General features: G+C 46.3%; 2 protein-coding genes across 3 annotated transcripts; one reads left to right on the top strand and one right to left on the bottom strand.

Moving 5' to 3' along the window:
• The first annotated feature begins 17 nt into the window (after nucleotides 1-17).
• On the top strand, nucleotides 18-10,853 carry POLDIP2 (polymerase (DNA-directed), delta interacting protein 2). Of its 2 annotated transcripts, none has more exons than XM_006890949.1 (11): nucleotides 18-311; nucleotides 1,532-1,613; nucleotides 2,330-2,427; nucleotides 3,089-3,185; nucleotides 3,341-3,416; nucleotides 3,653-3,760; nucleotides 4,197-4,333; nucleotides 9,449-9,475; nucleotides 9,701-9,826; nucleotides 10,237-10,316; nucleotides 10,739-10,853. In XM_006890949.1, exons 1-11 carry the CDS (start codon nucleotides 151-153, stop codon nucleotides 10,851-10,853), a joined length of 1,107 nt encoding a protein of 368 aa, XP_006891011.1. In that variant the 5' UTR covers nucleotides 18-150. The 2 variants fall into 2 exon arrangements, with proteins under 2 accessions (XP_006891011.1, XP_006891012.1); XM_006890950.1 differs by having other exon boundaries at nucleotides 142-311; nucleotides 2,384-2,427.
• Nucleotides 10,854-16,603: 5,750 nt separating this feature from the next.
• On the bottom strand, nucleotides 16,604-21,481 carry TNFAIP1 (tumor necrosis factor, alpha-induced protein 1 (endothelial)). The gene is made up of 6 exons (XM_006890948.1): nucleotides 21,169-21,481; nucleotides 20,000-20,169; nucleotides 19,602-19,691; nucleotides 19,469-19,521; nucleotides 18,519-18,714; nucleotides 16,604-16,840 (listed from the first exon to the last, which is right to left on the bottom strand). The coding sequence occupies exons 1-6, from the start codon at nucleotides 21,371-21,373 to the stop codon at nucleotides 16,604-16,606; spliced, it is 951 nt and encodes a 316-aa protein (XP_006891010.1). The 5' UTR covers nucleotides 21,374-21,481.
• Nucleotides 21,482-21,971: the final 490 nt, after the last annotated feature.

Below are 21,971 nucleotides of genomic sequence, written 5' to 3'. Positions count from 1 at the left end.
GAAGAACCACAGAGCTCGCGGGACTGGGCGTGGCTGGGTCGAGGGCCGGGGGTGGGGCTCGGCGCGAGGCAGTGTGGGGCGGGGGCGGAACGCCGCCCGGCGGCGGGTCGGGACCTGTGTCATCAAGCCGAGCGGGCGCTCGGGCGGGACATGGCGGGCTGTGTTGCCCGGCGGGCCCTGGCCGTAGGCAGCCGCTGGTGGTCCCGATCGCTGACCGGGGCTCGGGGACCCAGGCCGCTTTGTGCGGCCGCTGGAGCTGGGGTCTTCTCGCCAGCGGCAACCACGATGACACGGAGGCACCTCTCGTCCCGGTGAGGGACTGAGCAAAGGGACCTGGCCCGGAGCCCAGGGAGCAGTGTTCCTGGCCCGCCGGGAGGCCGGGAGGCCGTGAGGCCGGGCCTGTTACCAGGCTGGCCGAGGGTGATTGGAGTTCGAGCCGGGCGAGGGTTTCGAGCTGGCGCTCACCTGCTTCGCCCAGCACCTTTGCTTAGAGCGGAGAACGGAGCGTGGCCGAGTCCTGGACTGTGCAGGATTGGATTGTGTGATGATGGGAAAACAAGTAACTTTCCCAGTGAGAATTCTACCTTCTAAGTTGGGAGGGTATCCCCGAGCATTGCTGGCAGTGGCCAGCCTTTTAATTCAGTCCCAGGGCTTTTGACACAAATCCTCAGCCCATAAAATGCTCGAGATGGAAAGCAGTATCTTAGATCTGGGCTCTGCGTGACTTTCAGCTTTCGTGTGAGACATCGAGGAGATGGGTTCTCACTCTGTGTGATTTGGAGGAAATGTGAACATTTGGGTCCTTGAGGATGGTATAAACTGGTCAGATTACTACCAGAGGATCATGAGGGAGGAAGGTTAAAGTTCCATCTCCAAAATAGTAAGAATCCTACTCTGAGGATCTGGAGAAGAGCTGCCCTCTCCAGAGAGGTCACTGAAAGCTGAAAGTTTAGTGACGGAGATTAAAATCATTGGCAAAGGATGGTAACTCTCTAATTTAAAAACTTATGTGAAAATGGATATAAATCTAAGAAACATTGCTTTGAGTGGCTACAGGAGTTTATAGCAGGAAATCGAGACATGATTGAATCTTCCAGAGCAGGGTGACGACTGCAATTTAGGGGGCAAGAAGGACATGGGATAATGACACAACAAAGATTTATCAAGCACCTCTAATATGCTAAACTGAGGAGAGCACTGGCAAATCAGGCAGAGGCATTGCCCTCCAGGAATTTAGAACTGTCTCTAATGGAGATACAGCATAGACACAACTGAAATACAAGGTACGAGGGGCGGGAGAGTAGGGCAGAGAGTGAATTTAAGAGTGATGGAGGAATGCAACGCAGAGCTCCAGGAGGCCCATAAAGAAGCTTTGTGGTGTGATTTGGCAGGATGCTTTCTGCTTCAACAGGCCTCTCTGCCCTGGCCCTTTCCTGCTCTTATTACTTTAGTCTTTCAGTGTTCTGTATCTTTCCATGAAGCTGTTCCTATTTCAACTACTCAGTTGCTTACTCTTTCCCTTCCTGATCAGAAACCGACCAGAAGGCAAAGTTTTGGAGACAGTTGGTGTGTTTGAGGTGCCAAAACAGAATGGAAAATATGAGACAGGACAGGTGAGTGCTGGCTTTCGTGTCCATGGTGTACTCTGTGTCCAGTAGGGGTTGCGTTTGGTCACAGGCCTATATGTTAAAGTTTTCTGTCTTGTCTTTGCTTCTAGATCAGAAACACTGATTTTTCCAAATGGGTTTTTGTTTCCTTGGATGGGTTCTCTTTCCCAGTTAGTATGTCCTGAGATGGTTTGGGCAATGGTGAGAGGAGAAGCCAGTTGACCCAAAGTCCTCTTGCATGGTAGATCATCATAAGCCAGTGGTGGGAGCTTTCAGAAAGGCAAACCTTTGCCTGTTATCACTGAGCTGCCTGTAGTGTGGTAAACTCTGAGTCTGAGGCTCTCTTTATGCTTCAGCTTTGTGTAGGTTAGCTGAGTGAGTTGCAGGAACTCATTATAATGGAGCTGGCACAGTTCACTGAGGTTGCATCAGAAAGCCAGGATGGCCCCTGTCTTCGTGGGGTTTGCAGTGCTGAGTGGAAGGGTGTTAGGTTAGGAAAGGTTTCCTACAGATATTGATATCTAACAGTAGAAGCCAGCTAGGTGAAGCATGTGTAAGAATGTTCTAGGCAAAGAGTGAAGACTGGAAATCTTGATTGATCACAGAGTTTGAGATACGGTTAAGAATTTGAACTAGAGTTGTCTCCAACCATGCTGCCTTGCCCTCCTGACTGTGGATAAACTTGACTCAGCAGATTCACCGAGCCTTCCCTTTCCTTCCAGCTTTTCCTTCATAGTGTATTTGGCTACCGAGGTGTCGTCCTGTTTCCCTGGCAGGCCAGACTGTATGACCGGGATGTGGCTTCAGCAGCTCCAGAAAAGTAAGTTTCTCTTTCTCTGTTCTTTGTACATCCCTCAGGAGGAGGCCCGAGTCAGGGCCTGAAGGGATGACAAGCGTGCGTAATTGGGGCCCCAGTGGTGCAGAGGTAAAGATGACAGCATCCTCCTGGGCTTTGGGACCAGCCTCAGAGTACTTTTCTGGCACTCCACTACCCAGGGAGATAAAAGTGCTGACTGCCAGGAACAGTCTTAAGACAAAGGGTCTCTTCAGGCCTCCTTTGGATGCTCTGTATGCTACTCTCCGTTTTCTATATTATAAACACTCTAGGGAGCATGTGGTTGACCAGCCTTCTTGATGTCATCACAGAATATTTTCTTTACCTTCATATCATCACTATACATTGACAAGAGAGAGAACAAAAAAAAGGCTTGTTCTATTAAACTATAAGAAATTTAATTTTCTCGGCATGGCCTTGTTCTTCCAAGAGGGATCAAGAGTCAGACAAATGATGATTTTGCCCTGAGTCCTACAGACTCCATTGTTTGCCCCTGATGAGGGAGTGGTTGGGCCAGAGTGTTGCTGGGAAGGTCTGTAAACAGTGGTAAAGCACATCCAAGTAGACATCATTTTGCTTAGGTAAGAAGGTGCCAGAGAGTGGCTGCCTTTTCTCTCAGCGTGGATCTTGGGCTTTTCCCCTACAGAGCGGAGAACCCTGCTGGTCATGGCTCCAAGGAGGTTAAAGGCAAAACCCACACTTACTATCAGGTGCTGATAGATGCCCGAGACTGTCCACACATAGTAAGTAAACAAGATGACCAGGCCTGATTGTCTTTCCAGGGGAAAGATCTGAACCTTGGTAGAGTTGATGGAAGGAGAAAGGGTCAGACAGCCTAGAGCAGCCTTTGGTGCTTTCAAATGGCTTCAAAAAGTCTCTGACTGACTGCTTGTTTCAGTCTCAGAGATCTCAGACAGAAGCTGTGACCTTTCTGGCTAACCATGATGACAGCCGGGCCCTCTATGCTATCCCAGGTGAGTGAGGAGCATCTGACCGGGGTCTGTTGATGAAATGTCTAGTGAGTGTCTTAGAGGAAGGAAGCTGATGCATTTCTAATATCCTTTCATCTACTGGAAGGGGTCATAGATGCTGAGAAGAATCTTGCCAGGATTGTCTTATCTTAGGACGAGATGGGGAATATTGTTTCTTCTAAGCCTCATTTTTCTCCTCAACTGAGAATCTCACTGGTCTTTTAACATCTCTGTGCCAGGCCTGGACTATGTTAGTCATGAAGACATCCTGCCCTATACTTCCACCGATCAGGTTCCCATCCAACACGAGCTCTTTGAAAGGTTTCTTCTGTACGATCAGACAAAAGGTAAACAAAAGAGAAGTTGGAATGAGAGGGCCCATTCTTCAACGAGACTATCATAGAAATCGTTCTATTTCCACAGCCATATTTAAGCCTCCCATTCGACCTGTCAGGTAGCTGACTCCTGATGTAGAAACAAAAGTTAAGGGCTAATGCAAAATGACTTGGGTTTTCTCCTGAGTGCAGAGCAAGGTCTAAAAATCAGTGCTGCTCTTGTTCTACTTCCCTTTCCACAACCGTACTCCCTCTGCAGAGCTAATAGTTGGTGGTCAGCTCTGTGCCTTCTGGTCTGTGTTTTTTGCTTCATGTCTGGGTATCCTGTGGGCCTGGTCTCCCTCTGGGAAGGGTTTTCTAGGAGGGGCAGTTGGAGGGTGTGTCACATGAAGATCCTGAGTGCAACACCCTGGCCTCTCGCCTGGACTGACCAGTTTTCTTTTCCCAGCACCCCCTTTTGTGGCTCGGGAGACATTACGGGCCTGGCAGGAGAAGAATCATCCCTGGCTTGAGCTTTCTGATGTCCACCGGGAAACAACGGAGAATATCCGGGTCACCGTCATCCCCTTCTATATGGGCATGCGGGTACGTGCCCAGCCTGGCTTCTTCCCTCGTGGTTGGGTCCCCTGGTTCTGGGTGGGATCCGCAGTGTGGCTGCTGGGTGCATTCTAACTAAACCACATTTCTGTAGGTCTGTTCCCAAAAGCACTATGTGTGTTAGGAGGGAGTTGAGCAGCAGCTTCCAGGCTTGTCTCAAACCAAGACCCAGACAGGAAACCCACAGGCACTGATATCTTTCACTGCTCCCTGAAATGACTCCCCAAGCTGACTCTTCCTTTCTTTCATTCTGGCTCACAGGGAGCCAGGTTTATGAAGACTGTACGTAGACTTTTTAAAAAAATACTGTAATAGGTATTTATTTAAAGTAATACATATGGCAGCCCAAATAGTTCTTAAATTATAAATTTCATGTTTAACTGTCATAAAAATATTTTGAGGACAGCTGCATCCACAGATTTCAATTACATGATTATTTCCTCGCCCACTCTTTTTATTTTCAAAATCCTCTTAGATATAGTTCAAGGTAGAATTCATCCTCCTTGTATTTTGTCCACTGTTCTGTAGGCAAAATCTGTTGCCTCCTGCTCAGGTCCGGGGCTCTTTTTATGTGAAACATCCTGTCATTGTAAAGGTGCTCAGGAAGCCTTCATATGGCTTCTTTTACATCTTCATCCTCATGTATTGTACAGTCTTATAATAATCCAAGTTCACTGAATCCTGCATCATTGTAATAACATTTTTGAGTGCCATCCAGTCACTGCCCTGACACAGCAATGATAGACCAACCTACCACACATATGCTTTTTAAAATCAGTGTAGGCTAGTCTTCAAATTGTGCCAGACATTTACCTTTTCTTGCTTGGTTGTAAGCTATACCCTGTTGTTGGTGCCCTAGAGTTGGCTTAGGCCCCTAGTGTCCCAGCACACAGCAGAGGGAAGCTCTGCTGATCCTGTGCCGTCCTCACAGTCTCTGCTGTGCTTAGACCCACTGTCAGTCCATTTCATTGAGGGCCTTCCTTTAACTATCCTTCCACTTTATTAAGCATGATGTCCCTTTCCGGGGACTGGCCCTTTCTGATAACATGCACAAAGTATGTGAGACAAAGTCTCACTGTCCTTCCTTCTGGCTACAGTTTTTCCAAGATCTATTTAATTATTCTTTTGGCAATCCATAGTGTATTCTTCACCAGTACCACAATTCAAAGCCGTAATTCTCTAGTCTTCCTTATTCATTGCCCAACTTCCATGTGCAAATGAGGTGATTCAAAATCCTATGAGTTGGGTCAGGCATACCTTAGTCCTCAAATTGACAACTTTGCTCTTTAGCACTATAAAGAGGTCCTTTCTAGAACATTTGTTTGGTGAAATATGTTGTTTGATTTCTATGGATACTGATTATGGATTCAAGAAAATTGGAATCCATTTATCATCTTCATTTGTCATGATGTTTACTGGTTCAGTTGTGAAGATTTTTGTTTTCTATATTTGAGGTGTAATCCATACTCAAGACTAAAACTTTATCAATAAGTGCCTCAAAGCTTAGTTTTCTGTAAATAAGATTGTGTCATCTGGATATTGCAGGTTGTTCATACTTGTTTTAAATATAATCCAGTTTCTCAGGTTATTTGCTCAACCTGTCCATTGAATAGGTTTGGTGAAGGGATACAACCCTGATGTATACATCTCCTGAATTAACTCTGCAAGTATCCCTTTATTTTACTAAAATAACTTCTTTTTTCACCTTTGTACCTGTTCTGAAGCTCTGCCTGATGTACTTTGGGCATGCTGTAAGGAGGGACCAGTCCTTGGAGAGGGACATCATACTTGGGAGGGTGGAGGGGCAGTGCAAGAGGGAAAGGTCCTCAATGAGATGGATTGACTCAGTGGCTGGGGCAATGAAGGTAGGTGTGTCAGAGATGGTAAGGTTGGCTCAGGATAGAGCAGGGTTCAGAGCAATTATACATAGTGTAGCTATGAGTAGCAGGTGACTTGACAGCACATAACAACAACAAATGTTCTGTATGAACTCAATTAAGTATTTGGAAATTCTCATTCTTTGCTAAATTATCCATAATCTCTTATAATCTGCACAGTTGAATGCCTTTGCATTGTCATTTAAACACAGGTAAACATTTCTGGTATCTTCTATTTTCAGCCAAGATACATCTAGTATCAACAGTGATATCTCTTATTCCACATCATCTTAATCGAACTTGAGTTTCTGGAAGTTCTCTGTCAATGTACTGCTCCATCTATTTTTTAATTTGAAGATCTTACTTGTATGCCGTATTATTATTCGATTGATGTCTACAGTTTGTTGGACCACCTTTCTTTGGTTGACCAGGTAGATATCTTCTACATTTTTTGACATAAATGAGAGAATACTTCTAGTGCTGCATCCATTTGCTGAAATATGAGTTGGTATTCTGTGAATTCCTGGACTTTGTTTTTGCCAGTTCTTGTGCAGCCTGGACTTCTTCCTTTGGTACCTGGACTTCTTCCTTTGGTACCATTGGTCCTTTGCCATCATCTACCTCCTGAAATGATTTAGTGTCATCTAATTCTTTTTGGTATAATGACTGTGTATTTCTTCTATCTTCTTTTTCCTGGGTCATTCAATATTTTGCCCATGGAATCCTTCAGTATTGCAATGCAAGACTTGAATTTTCTCTTTAGGCATTTCAGCTAGAGAAATCAAGCATTTCTTACTTTTTGGTTTCCTGTTCACAGCTTCAGTTTGCTCAGCTCCACGGTCAACACTCTTGGCACCAGTAGCCAGGAAATCAAAAAACGTATTGCGATGGGAAAGTCTGCGGTTAGGGACCTCTCTAAAGTACTCAAGAGCAATGGTGTCTCTCTGGAGACTAAGGTGTGCCTGATACAGGCCATGGTTTTTGTAATCACTTGTTACGCATCAGAGAGTTGGACAATGACTAGGGAGGATAGAAGGAGAATTGACGCCTTTGAGCTGTGGTGCTGGAGAAGAGTACTGAATGTACCAGGGACTGCCAAGAAAACAAACAGATTTATCCTAGAGAGGGTTAAACCAGGCTGCTCCTTGGAGACAAGGATTCTGGGGCTTTGCCTGACATACTTTGGACATGTTGTAAGGAGAGACAGGTCTTTGGAGAGGGACATCATGCTGGGCAAAGTGGAGGGACAGCGCAGGAGGGGAAGACCCTCTATGAGGTGAATTGATTCAGTGACTGGGGTAATCGGGATGGGTGTGTCAGAGGCAATGAGATTGGCACAGGATAGAGCAGGGTTTAGGGCTGTTGTACATAGGGTCGCTATGAGTCGCAAACGACTCGACGGCGCATAACAACAACAAAATTTCATTATAATACTTTCCTTCTTGAGCTGTCCTTTGTTAATTTTCTGGTATGTTCTTTTCATCATTTCTTCCATTCACTTTAGCTTTTCTACCTTCTAGAACAAGTTGCAGGGTCTCTTCTGACATCCATTTTCATCTTCTCCTTTATATCTTTTAAATGACCTTTTGCCCTTCATCTTGTATGTTGTCTTTGATGTCATTTCACAACTCCTTTGGTCTTCAGTCATTAGTGTTCACTGCATCAAATCTATTCTCTAAATCCAGGTGGAACATACTCAAGGTTGCATTTTGGGTTTTCATGTACTTGTTTGAATTTTTTTCAGATTCAACATGAACTTGATGATTTATTCTGTAGACAGTCCCTGCCTTTGTTCTGATGACGTTGAGCTTTTCCACTGTCCTTTTCCACAGATGTAATGGACTTGTTTTCTGTGTATTCCATCTAGTGAGATTCATGCGTACATTTACCATTTATGTTTTTCAAAAAGGTGTTTATTATGAATAAGTTGTTGGTCATACAAAATTCTATTATGGAATCTCTGGCCTCATTTTTTTTACTAAGGCCATTATTTTCCAATCACCAATTCTTGAGAGCTTGTTTGGAGGTTCTAGCAGGGGAGCGCAGCTACTCGTATACCCTTGACCGAAGGACGGTCTTCCTTCTATCGGGGATGGTCGTCCTCTTCGACCGAGCGCGCAGCTTCGGGAGGGATGCACATGGATCGGTGAGGGAGGAAGGGGACACCCGCCTAGCCAGCCGAATCAACCCTGGTGATCAGTGGGGTGACAGATGCCGCAGCCAGATCGCCCTCACATCCCCAATCACCAATTCTTGTTTAACATTTTTGAATTCTGATCATCAGTTCCAGTAATGCACCTTGATTACATGTTTGATCAATTTCAGACTGTGTTAAGTTGGTAGGAATCCTGTTTCTTCATTTTTAGTTTAGTGTTTGGTGCATTCATTTGAATTTAGCAGTGCTTCTTCCTGTGTGTATGGATATTATTCTATGACTGACAGCATTGTACTTCCGGATTCTGAAATGTTCAGCGTGACACCATTACTCTTTGTCATTGCGTGCATAGAACACCATTTGATTTTCAGATTTGAAATGGCCAGCAGTAGTTCATGTCAGCTAATGCCTAAGAAGGGAGCTTTGGTGGCCTAGAGGCAAGAAGATGCACTGCAATTATGAAGGCATGTGGTTCAAGGCCTCCAGCTGCTTTGTGGGAGAAAGATGGGCAATCTCCTCCCATGTGATTAACTGCCTCTGAAAACCTGCTGGAGGATCAGCTATGGGTCAGTTGTGACCCTATGGTACAGAACAACGCCTAAGATAGCAATCTTTATACATTCCATTTCATTTTTTACTTACTTAGAATCATACTTTGTATACTTTGTATGCCCTAGGGATATAAATAGGAATAAGACATCATTCCTGTCATCTTGGAATTTGTGAACAGGAGAAGACTTAAAACATTGAAAGTATACTAATAAGGGAGACCTGTGTGGGGTGAAGAGGTGGCGGCTAGCAGCCTGGGTGGAGGGCTGGGAGTTGGGGGCCTGGCAGGATGATGAAAAGTTAAGTGCACTAAATTATCTTATGTTGCATCCAGTTAGTTCTCTTGGCAAACTTGACAGGATGAGGAAGGCCTGGTATGAGTTCATGGGAGGTTGCCACAAATACTGGCAGCTTTGCTCCGTCTCTGTACCCGTTCTTCCTTGACCAAATCTCCACTGGAGAAATGTTGACTGGAACAAACTAGGTTCTACTGGGACGTAAATGCTCTGTGTTTTCCCTTAGGAAGCCCAGAATTCCCACGTCTACTGGGTGAGTGTCTCCTTCAGGACAGAAAATGGGTGTTCGGGAGTTTGTGGTGGGGCAGGGGCAGGTTGGGGAGGTGTTGGGGCGGGGTGGAGATCTCCCTGGTGGTCGGCAGAGCCCAGCAATGCTGGTGTTAATCCTTTATATCCTCTTGCTCTCCACAAAATTCTGGGTGGGCTGGTCCAAGCTCTAGTTCTTCCTTACATGTGAACTCTTCCTATGCCTTAACAGTGGCGCTACTGTATCCGCTTGGAGAACCTCGACAGTGATGTGGTCCAGCTCCGAGAACGGCACTGGAGGATATTCAGTCTGTCTGGCACCTTGGAGACAGTGCGAGGCCGTGGGGTAGTGGGCAGGGTGAGCACCACTCGACCAGTAAGGTCCAGTTTCTGGTCCTACTGAGCAGGGATTTAGAGTCAGAAATGTAGGTGCAAATTCTGCCTGTTGCTAGCTTCATTATTTGGGGCATGTTGTTTAGCCAAAGACTTGTTTTCTGAGAATTAGTAAAGGATTGCAGAGTACTTATGGGCACTTAGGCCACTCGGCAGTATCACTTTCCTCGGAGTGTAAGAGTAGGTGCTGTAGCACTTTTGCCCAGTGTCACCTTTCCCAGATTCAAAGGCCTGTGGTCACTGGGCAGTGCTGTGGGAGGAAGTACCAGGAGTGCCCTAGGGTTGAGTTTAATTGGCAGTGGCCACGTGGCCTTCCGGGTTTGGGGACTGTGACCCTGGTACTTGACCCAACCTACTTTTCCGGAATTCTGGCAGGAACCAGTGTTATCGAAGGAGCAGCCTGCGTTCCAGTACAGCAGCCATGTCTCTCTGCAGGCATCCAGTGGGCACATGTGGTAAGTGAGCATGTGCTGAGCTGGGCAGCTCAGTGGCACAAACAGCTGCAGGTGAGAAAAGCTAGTATGGACCCCTTTTTTTCTCCCATGACTGCCTGTTTTCCATTTTTTAGTTGTGGACCAGTGGCATAGGCCAAGGGAAGCTAAAGGACTTGTCGGCAGTTTTCTACATAGTTGGATTCCCTCTATGGAGATTCATTCCTTAGTCTGGGCCAGACCAGGTTAGGTGTTTGTCTTCTTATAGGACTGTGAGGAGCTGTTAAACTTTAGGTTTTCTTGGTCCCTGGACCAGCGTTAGCCTGTTATGAGCCGGGCCTCCTCATCTGGCCTGTGGTTTAAGCTGAAGATATGTGGATTTCCAGGTTCCCTGTGAAGGATTCGACCTGACTGCTGGTAATCTCCTACTCATCTCTTACCTGCAGGGGCACATTCCGCTTCGAGAGACCTGATGGCTCCCACTTTGATGTGAGGATCCCACCCTTCTCCCTGGAAAGCAATAAAGATGAGAAGACACCACCCTCAGGCCTTCACTGGTAAACCAGCTGAAGCCAGGAGTGTCCAGGCTCAGTAAGCCCCTCTGAAGAGTGCTTATCCCACAGTCATTGCAGAACTCAGCTCTCCCCATCATGGGCCACCATGGGTCTCTTGATCATTTGCGCCATTTTTTTCTGGGGAGATACTGCTGTCTCCAGAAGATTCAAATAGGACTCCTCCATGGCTGGCCTCTCTGTAAGCCCCACCTACACTGTGTTCCAGTAAATATTTCTACTTGGAAGTTTTTGTTTGCTGCTGCAGGCCTAGAGGAACTTCTGGGCCTGTCACGTGTTATCTGAATGTGAGGTTTGGTCAATAAACAAGTGCACACCTGGCCACCCTTGCAATTGTTCCCAGGATTGCAGGCTCCCCTTCAGCCCGCTGCCTGACTCTCAGGGTTGCTGTGCATTACTCGGTGGGTTGGAGGCTGGGCTATTTTCCTTCTCTTTACCCTCTGCCAAGTACACAGGCACGGACCATCAGGATTTGGAGGATGGCCTGGTATTTAGCTCTGATCAATCATTGGCATCACTGCTGGCTTCCCCAGGCCTGCAGAAGTGAGGCTGGTTGGGTTTTCAGGAGCACCAAGCTTCTCAGCTGTGAGCACAAGTCTGCCAGACATCCAGCCACAGAGGGTTCAGCTGAGGTGCAGTCTTCAGTATAGATGGTCCACTAAGCTAAGCTACTGAGCAGCATTCTTTCCAATCTCCGAGATGTAGGCTGGGCTGCATCTCCCCATCCCCCAACTTACAAAGTTGTAACAAGAAAACAGGAATCTGTAGCACAGGATTGAGGGTATCCTGCTCCTCCACTAATGTGGCTATTTAACAGAGGTAATTTTATTCTTGAATTAGTATTAAACCTCAGGTCCAGCTCTTATTAGTATTGTCCTTAACTTTCCACCAGAGGGAGCCTGGGTTTCAGGGCAATCGAGTACAAATTGGTCTTCAGAGCTTAGCTAGAACACAAATTGAGGTGGTATATGAAAGTACAAGAAGGAAGTCTTTAGCAATGACCTGGCCACGTGTTGTACCACTGCAGTGTAACACAATTTTATTAGAAATTAGTGTTTGCTCCATGACCTAAGCTGAGCCACAAATTACTTCAGTTATTTAAGAAAGCAGAATCTCATGCCAGGATCTACACCATCGTCTGACAGACCCTGGTCAGAGACCAAATTCAACAAAACCCAAATGCTGGTGTTATCGACAGCAGCCTTCTGGTTTTCCCAGCAATGTCACCTTCATCTACATTTTCACTTAACTCTTCTAGTCTCTTAGAAGTTGGAGTTCACCAAACTGTTAAAGCCACAAAGTCTCATTTAGTAAACTAAGATCACATGAATGAATTCAATGTATTATTTCTAGGACCCAGGAGCTAAGTTTCAGTGAGAGAAAGTGAGTCCTCAGAGTTCCAAACCTCCCCAGAAATGGCAGAGGAGCTGAATGTCAAAGCAATACGCATAGACTAGAGGGCTGAGGAGGTCAAAGGCCAAGCCTTCATATACCTCAGCAGAGAGAGCTGGGAATTTGAACATTAGAGGACTTTAGGAGGTCAGCAGAGGAAAGAGGGCAGTGGCCTTAGGCAGAAACATTCCAGTCTCTGTGGGAAAGCCACAAAGCCTGAATTGGCTATGGAGATGGATTTGTCTTGTTATTCTAATAGGGGTGTCTACACATTCAAGACTGTTACTCTGATTAAAATGTCACATTTCCCTTGGCAAGTTACATCATTTCAAGTCTTTGTGTCTGTCTACTCTGGGCCTGGCATTTGCCCATAAGATCCAGGGAATCAAGTGTAAGCAACTTTAGTAAAAATAGTTAAGAGGGATGAGCATGATTACCTATGTTACTTCCCAGGAAGAAGTATATGCCCGAGTGTCTGGGCTACTTGAACAGCTCCCTGTCCGCAGGTATTCCTTTGGAACATGCTTCTCTTATGGTCCTCTGTCACACGCCTCCCAGTGGACACTATCAGTTCTTTTACTGCAAAAAGATTTGAAATGAATACAAATCCATGTGTCATAACTAATACTCAAGGAGCTCTGGTGGCCTAGTGGCAAGAAGTTTCACTAATCCCGAAGGGTTTACAATCCACCAGGTTTAAATCCACCAGATGCTCCTGTGCCATCTGGATCTGACTTGACGGTACACAACAACAAAAAACAAGTCACACTCAAGAGGACTGAGAAAATTTGGAAGACACAAAAGAAACAGCAGCATAAGCAGCTGAATCGCATGATGGTATCCACTGGAATTTGTAGGATGGACTTTGATGGAAAGGCCACACAAAGATCCAAGCATTTCCAAGAAGGCTGTGAAGGAAAGACTCCGAAAACAAATACACAGGAGAAAAAGATCACCTTAAGAACCAGTGCAGAAAGACGACGCATAGGTTACAGAACCACATTGTAGTGTTCATCAAAGTGCTTTCCTAGCCGCTGAGTTTGACTTGGCCACCTGGATAGGTGGGATCATGCAAATAGGGTGTGTTAATCTATCTGCAAGGGGATTGGCTAGCTTTGCTATTAAAGTGAGTGGATTCAGGAGCAGAAATTTGGGAATCTCACCACCAACAAAGCAGCAGCAGAGAATGCAATACACATCCTTGGAGATTTCTGTGGCAGCCAGACTAGGCCAACAGGCACATGAGGAGCATCTACAGCAGAGAACCAGAGACTCCATTTGAGACAGAACTGACCCTGAGACTGCTGCCCCATGAAACCAGTGAGGGACTGTCACCAAGTGTGCTGGAGGTCTGGGTGTGGTGGGAGATACAACAGTTAGCAGGACTAATAATAGAACTTTAACATTGGTCTGAAGCCACAAGTCTCCAGGGCAGACTTCAGAAACTGTTGTGACTGAAGACCCAAGTTATCGTCTGCCAATCTGAACTGTAAACCTGTTAACTTCCCTAATAAACCCTACAGTCATGAGTACAGTTGTGTGTCTGCATAGCTACTGCAACCTAGGACAGTAAGATTGCTGTTGAAATTAAGAGAAAGTGGTGCCAGAGCATGTCTGACCCTATGGGAATTAAGTTTTGTACTGTGGACGTTATTGTTGGGGGCAATTCCCCCTTGTGTAGTTAACAGAGGTCACATATGACTGTCCTCATGCTGCCCTTGCTTTTTGTAAGAACATTCTGAAAACACTTCAAGAAGCCATATTGAAATCTTATTGTAAAGAGAGATCTGAAATTAGTACCAATCCATGTGTCAAAACTAGTACTCACAAGACTTAATAAATAAGCAATGGAAGCAGCTTACTTAGGAATTCAGTCAGCAGTTGCAGACTTTTGTATCAGCAGTCAGATAAACATCTGAAACAAGCTGAGGAACAGGAGTGGATGTTTCCACAGCAGCAGATACATCTGAAAACTGCAGGAACAATTCATCAAGAACAAGAATGAATATAGCTGTTTTTACTGAAACACCAAGTGAACTGAGAGAAGAACTGGGTATGCTGCAAAAGAACATGGAAGTTCTACAAAAAGAGAAGGCAGTTCCTTGCAAGTCAGTTCAGACTCTTTCTGTGTAGTTGAGTCTTCAAAGTGTGTGGAGTTTATTATTCAAAAAAGCTTTCCTAGCCACTGACCTTGACTTTGCCATATGAATGAGGGGGAATATGCGAATAGGGCATGTTAACCTATCCATGAGGGGACTGGCTGGCTAGTCTCAATAATCCAGAGGAGGACTGGCTAGCTTCGTAACTAAATTGAGCAATCTATCAGAATTAAATCTTCCCTGCCAGTGAAGGTGATGACTGAAGAGAATGCAACCCATCTTTCAGGCACAGAAATTCTTGCTCCAGCTACACCTATGGCAGCAGCAGATATGGCTGAACCAGAGAACATGAATATACCTTGGGATTGCTACCCCTCAAGGACAGAACCAAAGCTAAGCCTTTGCCTAAGTGTACTGGGAACTGGGGGTTAAGGGGGTACAAAAACAAGACTGAGAACCTTGAAACACTGACCTAAAGCTGTCAGGCTCAAGGCTGAGGTGCCCATTTAATAAGCTGTCCCTGATTAAGTGACTTGACTGTAAAGCAGTAAGATTGGTGTTGAGATGAGTAGAAAGAGGTGCAGGAGAATTAGGGGAATTGGTTTTGTGGTATTGATTCTGTTGCCAGGAACAGCTCCCCTTTGTGAAGGTGGTAAAGGTATGATATGGCTGTCCCCATGTGGCCCTTGCTCTTTTTACAAAGTCAGAATGTGAATACAAAGAACATAATAGTGTTCTAACATTAGCAGTTAAATAGCATTACATTCCTTTGAACAGTCTAGTTTAAATGACTACATCTGTTCAACAGGACCTTATTTGTTAAGCCCAAGACACTCTGAGAACTACTCTAAAGTATAGCCTCAACAGGTATTTAAGTGAAAACAATTTCAAAGTTCGAAATGTGGAGTACCCAGCACTGTGGGGTAGTGATGTGGAATTTTTCTCCTTAGCACTATTAATTCACGTTTAGCAGTAAAGATGATATAACTTAATTTTAAGCCTTAGTAAATCTGTATCAGCCTCAAAATGAGGAAGGCACAAGTATGGAAGCGTACTACTATGCTCTTCCTTGTGAAACAAAGGATATACCATTTTAAAAACAAAAGCAACCAGTGACTATGTGGGCTGGGGAAGGTATGGCTCAAACTCATGCCCCTTTTATACAGGGCTGTGGGCTTGATGCTCTCAGCTAATGGGTGGCAGGAAGCCCAGCAGTGTGCCACTGTGCAGTGCCCACAGCTCTCCTGCTTCATATCCTGTTCCTCAACGAAGTGCTAGTTCCTATCACAGCTTTTCACCATTAATGAAGACCATGTGCCTTTGAACCAAGTGTATACTCAAGGACAAAGAGATCAAATAGGAGCAATCATGTTAGACTAGAGGAGCCATGTCTGTGGCTCTAAGAGGTGTGGTTAAAAACATCTTTTCCCCAGGGGGTGCTATTTGGACCACAGGCCCTAACATAAGCATCCTTCCTAGTGGCTTTTTGGCTGGCTGGTCAACCTGTAGAAGCCCAACTGCTAAGTTTTTATTGCTTCTTCTTTATCCCCTCCCTCAGACAAGTTCTGTATGTAAGAGGAGACTAGGGTCAGAACAAGGGATGCTTATCAGAGAAAATATAAATCTGAATAAAATGACAAAGTGCTTTACAGAGAGATCTCCAAGGCATCAAAAAAGAGCCACCCAAGGTACTGGTGCTCTGGAGGAGTGGAGAAAGGTGCAGTCCCTTCATTAGTAGACTTAAAACTATTCAATCCCTAGATTACTTTTAAAAACCCAAGCACCAAGATTGTGCTTCAACACCTTAAGATAAAAGGAGCCCCATCCTCTGTACAAAATCAGGCCTCCACAGCACCAGAAGCTGCCTCTCCCAGAGAATGAGCCTGTTCCCCTCAGGCCTACTTAAGGCCTCAGGGGTAGCCCTTCAGTCTGGGAAAGGCTGCTTAGCAAAGGGCCTAGAGAAGTATACTTAGCAAGAAGTACATCAGTCAGTCTCTTCACCCACCAGCAAAGGCTGCTCCCTTTCAAGTAGGCATCAGGATCAGTATTCTTGAAATGCTCAGGGAAGCAGGGCAAAGCAATGTGCTCTCCTCCTTGTCCAGACCCTCTAACCTTATAGGCAGGGACTAAGATGCCTCTGAATGCTGGAGCAAAGACCCAACCAGTGCCAGCATGGGGTGGCCAATAGTGTGGGATTCCATAAGAAGAGAAACAGGCCCTCTTGTGCCCTGACTTCCCAAGGATCTTGTCAGTCCCGGTGAGCAGACTGGTGGCCGAGTTGCCGGTCATCATAGGTGCTGTAGCGCTTGACATGGATGCGACGGACTCGATCTCGCAGTTCATTGTTTTCCTCATCTTCACTGGGGGACACCTGGCTGCGGCTGCGGCTTGTAGCCTCCAACAGGGAGTTGTCAGGGACGCGAGGGGTCTCGTAGAGTAGGACATTGAGTGTTTCCTCATAGATTCGGGCCTCTGGGAATTCAACCTAGGGAGAAGGGGACAAAAGGACTGAGTGAGTTTCATCTGTGAAAGGGTATATGAATTAAATGAACTCTCAAACCCTATGCCACCTCTACAGGTCTCCTAAGGTCTCAGTGGATGGGTGAATGGCTGGCTGTCTTCCGGGAGGGCAGGGCTCTCTCAAGGATCTAAGGAGAAGTACTTTATGCACATGAGGATATTAACACCTTTCTACTCTCAACCAAGGACCTATAGACTAGTGTGCACAGAGCCTGGGGATTTGTGGGCTTTGTGCTCTGGTGCCACCACTTCCTAGCTGTGGACTTCAGGCTTTACCATTCTGTGCTTCAGTTTTCACATATAATACTGATGGCTTACTATCTATCTCATAGAGTTGTGCAAACTTTACATAAAAGATATAGACTTCTTAGCAGAGAACCTAAAACATAATTTTACAAACTGGACAAATAACAAAAATACAGCTGCCTTTGGTAGCAATTTTGCTGCTTAAATGATCCAATGGGTCCAGTCCCCCATGACCAGTCTGGAGGAAAGAGCTAGCCACAAAGTGATCTGAAGTCTGGTCTAACTTCCTTATCACCTTTAGTTTCTGTTTTCTTATCTGCTAACTCATTGCCGCACACTTTTAAATTGACGACTGTGCTTGGAAACACATATTTTTTTCTTTGATGTATTACCCGTCATTTGCGGCAACATGTCAAGTGAGGAGAATGGTTCTAGTCTGGCCTATCTCATAAGTGTATGAGGGAGAAAAACAGTTCATGAATGAGAAAGCCTTCTGAAAGGGGATAAAGGTTGCTGCCACTTAAACAGTTCCTAGCCCGCCCAGAACCCTAGCTGCATTGACACCATGTGCACAGGAAATCACCTGTTCATCTAAGTTGTTCTTCCCTGGCCTGCAGCACATCACTGAGGTGAAGACACTTGAGTAGTATGAGGCTAAGAAAGGGCTACAAGAACTCGGCTACTCTAAGCCCTTCACATTCACAGAACTCTTCCCTAAGGAGTTGCTGTTCTACCCAACCACTCTACTGACTCCTTAACACACAAGGATGGAAGCTGTGGCTTTTTAGGGAAGGTAGCTCTGCTTGTAGCCAAAGAGTGAGGGGTTAACTAGAGGTCACAGAACTACCACCTATATACTAGGCACCGGTGCTATTGCAGGGCATGTCAACTGGACAGGAACATCTAACCAGTGGGCACTGGAGTAGAGAAATGAAGAGCATTCTAACTTTAAAGTCCAAGTTATTTCCACTACACTTCTGCCTCTCCAAAGAGTTATTTTATTTTCATACTCATTCTCATGTTTGCAAATATGAACACTGAGGCCCACATGGTTTAAGTGGCTTATCCAAAGTCAGAAAGTTGATACATGGTGGAGCCAGAATTCAAACCTGAATTGGGCCGATTCTGAAGACCTGGTCGTTCCTACACCAGACAGCTTCCTGCTGGTTAGAAGGCCCTGCTTCCAAGCTGACAGGTACACAATTCCTATTCCGTTCTCCAAACTCCTTGTTGTGCCTTTGGTTCTTACCTGTTATCATCACTGTTCATTTGAGTTAAAAAAAAAAAGATGGCAACATGCACAAACTTTTTATTTCTTTTGGTGAAAAGCTCAGTTGAGTTGTCCTCCCCCAGCTAGCTGGTGTGTGTCCCTGTCCACGCAGACAGAACCCCCATACCTTGGTCTGCTTCTTCTCCGTTGCATACACGATTGAGGTGCAGCACACCTCTGCCAGCTTCCGGCCCTGCCCATAAAAGGACCAGCAGCATATCTCGTCACCAATGACATCCTTGAGGAAGAGCACACGGCCATTGAAGCGCAGGGAGAGCTTGTCAAACAGCTCGATGTTTTTCAGCAGGTGGTCGTCAGAGTTGCTGAAAAATCCAGGAGGCCCACAGGCCTGGTAGTGAGGTTCTAGCACCAGGGAGGGTGCTAAGGCAAGAGAGGCCACCCCATCCTGAACTTCCCCACCTCTGCCCAAATGGTGAAAGGCCAGGATGCGAGGACACAGGATGAGAAAGGGTCACTCACTGGGCACCTTGAGAGTCTGGGAGCCTCTCAGGACACAGGATCTCAACTGTCCCAAGTTAAAGCAGAGAGAATGAAAGAAAGGTCTCCCTTTCATTAGGCCCTGTTGCTCTCAGTGACACTGGCTATTTGTCCACAGGAAGTCCTAGGGTGTAGAGGAAGTTTGGGATTCTGACCCTGCAGCCACACAGGTGTATCTGGCTGTGGTGTGTTGAGAGGACACTTGAGAGTCAGGAAAATCAGCCCAGCTGTGAAGCAGAAAGGCTGGCTTAGGAGGATTCCAAGCCAACTGGCTTTCCAACATCCCTCCCCACCTTCTGAGATAATGCTTGTGAAACATGTGGCAGACTGTCCAAAATAAGCTAAAGGAGGACTTCTTAAGGATTATCTATGGCCCTGCACCACCTTCCCCTCCAAGACCCAGAGCACATTACCATGGCAGGAGTGCAGGCTTCCTCCTTTCAGCTGCTCCTGGATTTCCACCCTGACTGCTCGGCCTTTCCACCTACTGCCATGCCACCTGGCGTAGGCATACTTGTTGCTTCTCCGTGTCCCTACTTCCGCCACCAACCCCAACCAGCAAAGAAACTCTCACCCTACCTGGTGTAGGAATATTTGTTGTTGCTTCTGTTGTACAGCAGCTTCACCACGGGCTGTGAGGAGGGACAGAATGAGAGCTGGCCCAGGGCTCTGGAGGCCCCTGCCCACAGTTCTGAAAAAGAAGTGTTAGTACCTTGGTGGAGGATTCGATGAGCCTCTCCTCCTCCTTCAAAGATGTGATGATGGGGATGTTGCACACAGGCTGGTAAGAGTCCTTCTTGTCCTGAGGGGCACAGGGGCAGAGAACACTTCTATGGGATGTTCTGTTTACCAGGTAGTTAGGTTCCCAAGGGATCATCAGGGCTCTCTGCTGTGGCCACTCTTGCTCAGTGAGGAGAATCTTGAGCCACCAACATCCAGATTTCATTTTCAGAAAACACCAAATCCAAGTATCAGAGCATATAAACTAGATCTAGTCTCCCTGCCTCAGAAAGAGAGTTGTATTTAAAAAGGCTTCTGACTGGATCCTGATGCCTGGAGGAAGGGCTCAACTCCTAACTTCACCAACCCAAGCCCATCTCTGCCCTGTACCTGCAAGGCACTCTGGCACATGTTCACCAGCCCCTGGATGAGGTAATATTTCGCTTCAGCCATCAGTTCTTTGATCTCTTGCCGGTTTTGAGGCAGGGTGATGGTGTCATCTCGGAGGTAATTCAAAATAGTGCCAAAGTGTTTTCCACAGCGGTCTATGAGGATCCAGCCTAGGGATTGAGACCGTAAGAATTACTGTTGGCTTCTAGGTGCTTAGAGACAGGCAGGAAGCAAAAGGCCACTGGTTAGACCTGGTCCAGGTGGTAAAAAGGAGCTACAGGAGCATAAGGCCACGGCACAGAGGTGATAGAAAGAGGAGAACATCCAGTTCTTCACCCTTCTACTCTGGAAGCAAGAAGTGACACCGACTGTTGGAGCCATCAGCGCTTCAGGCTCTGCTAAAGCTCCACAGGGGTCCAAGCTCAAGAGCACTCAGGCCTCACTGGCAACAAAGATACTAGGCTCTGCTTCCCTACAGCCTAGGCACTATGGTAAATACTCTTATGAGACTCCAGTTCTTTAAAAATATACTGTAAGCATGAATCTTCTTCCTGGGGCAAAACCATATAAACATGTAGCAATTGACGCATAATTTAAAAGAATTCAGCAGCTCTATAGAGAACTACCCAGGAGCCAAAGGGAGATCTAGTAGCTTTTCAGAGGAAGTGAAGTGCACAGAAGACTGCCAATCCTTCTCCCACACAGCAGCTGGAGGTCTCAAACCACGTGCCTTTGGGATTGTAGCACACTTTCTTGCCACTAGGCTATAAGAGATCAAAACCAAAAAGAACAAACCCATAGCATCCAATGCAGAATTTCAAAGGATTCAGAAGCTCCGCAGAGAACTTCCCAGGTGTCAGAGAGAGATCTGGTGACTTACTGGTTAAGGAGCTGTGCTGCCAACTCAAAGGTATGTGGTTCAAATCTACTAGATATTCTGCAGGAGAAGGATGGTCCATCTCCTTCCCTTCCAGTGACCAAATGCTTCTGGAAACCCACTGGAAGGTCAGCTGTGAGTCAATTCTAACTCAGTGGTAGATAACAGCAAAGAAATTTAGGTAAAAAAGTCCTACACCAGATGAGCTGAGATGCTCAGGTTTAAGTCTTGTCCTGAAGTCACTCACTCAGACCTTTTCTCACCACTTGCTCAGCAAACCTTAGTGCCTCACCTTCCTTGTCTGTCAGCACCTCCATGCGCCCACTGAACATGGCTTTGAGCATTGTGTCGTGCCGGGTTAGTGCGCGGACAGTGGTGTAGTAAAGGGAGCCTCCCACGTTGAGCTGGACGTACTTGTTGCCCAGGCCTCCGCCCTTGAAGCCACTGAGCTTGGGCTTAGCGCCTGAAGATGGGCACAAACAGGTATCCCCCGACATCTCCCGCTGCAGGTAGATTACCACACGGCAGGAGGTAGGCTTGGAAGGCTCCGCCGTGGTGGAAGGAGTCACAGACGAGTGGCCAGTGGAGGCCAGAGCCTCATACTCTCAGTGCTGTGGGCACGAAATGAGAGAAAAGATCAAGTCAGCAGAGTCCTCAAACCAAGAGAGGGGAACAGTAGAAAACTGACTAGCCAGGAGTCCCTTCCTGTTAAGTCCAAGCAGTCCCTGGGTAAGGTCAATTACCTAGGAAGTCATAAGACTTTCCTGTTCTTTATTGTCCTAGTGACCATGTCAGAGTCTCTCTGAGCCTGGCTCTGGTCACTCCATCAGGTTGGGCATGTCTCCATGAGACTCAACTGAACTCTGGGTGGCAGGAATGACATACAAGTCCCTGCAACTGGTCAGAGAGGGACTGGAACAGAGTCCTTATCCTGTGGAATCTCCCGGACTCCCAGCTATGTATGGTTTGACTGGGTATCCAGCCTGCCTAGGAGTTTCTCAGTGGCCAGAAGGACAGGATACATTTCCTTTCTACCAGATTTCAGAATAAGAAGTAGTCAGAACTAGTGCTTGATATAAGTGCCACCTGGAATGT

Source organism: Elephantulus edwardii, unplaced genomic scaffold (genome assembly GCF_000299155.1).
Source record: "Elephantulus edwardii isolate Elephantulus edwardi_28Jun2011 unplaced genomic scaffold, EleEdw1.0 scaffold00094, whole genome shotgun sequence".
NCBI lineage: Eukaryota > Metazoa > Chordata > Mammalia > Macroscelidea > Macroscelididae > Elephantulus > Elephantulus edwardii.
This window is presented reverse-complemented; position numbering and strand designations above follow the sequence as displayed.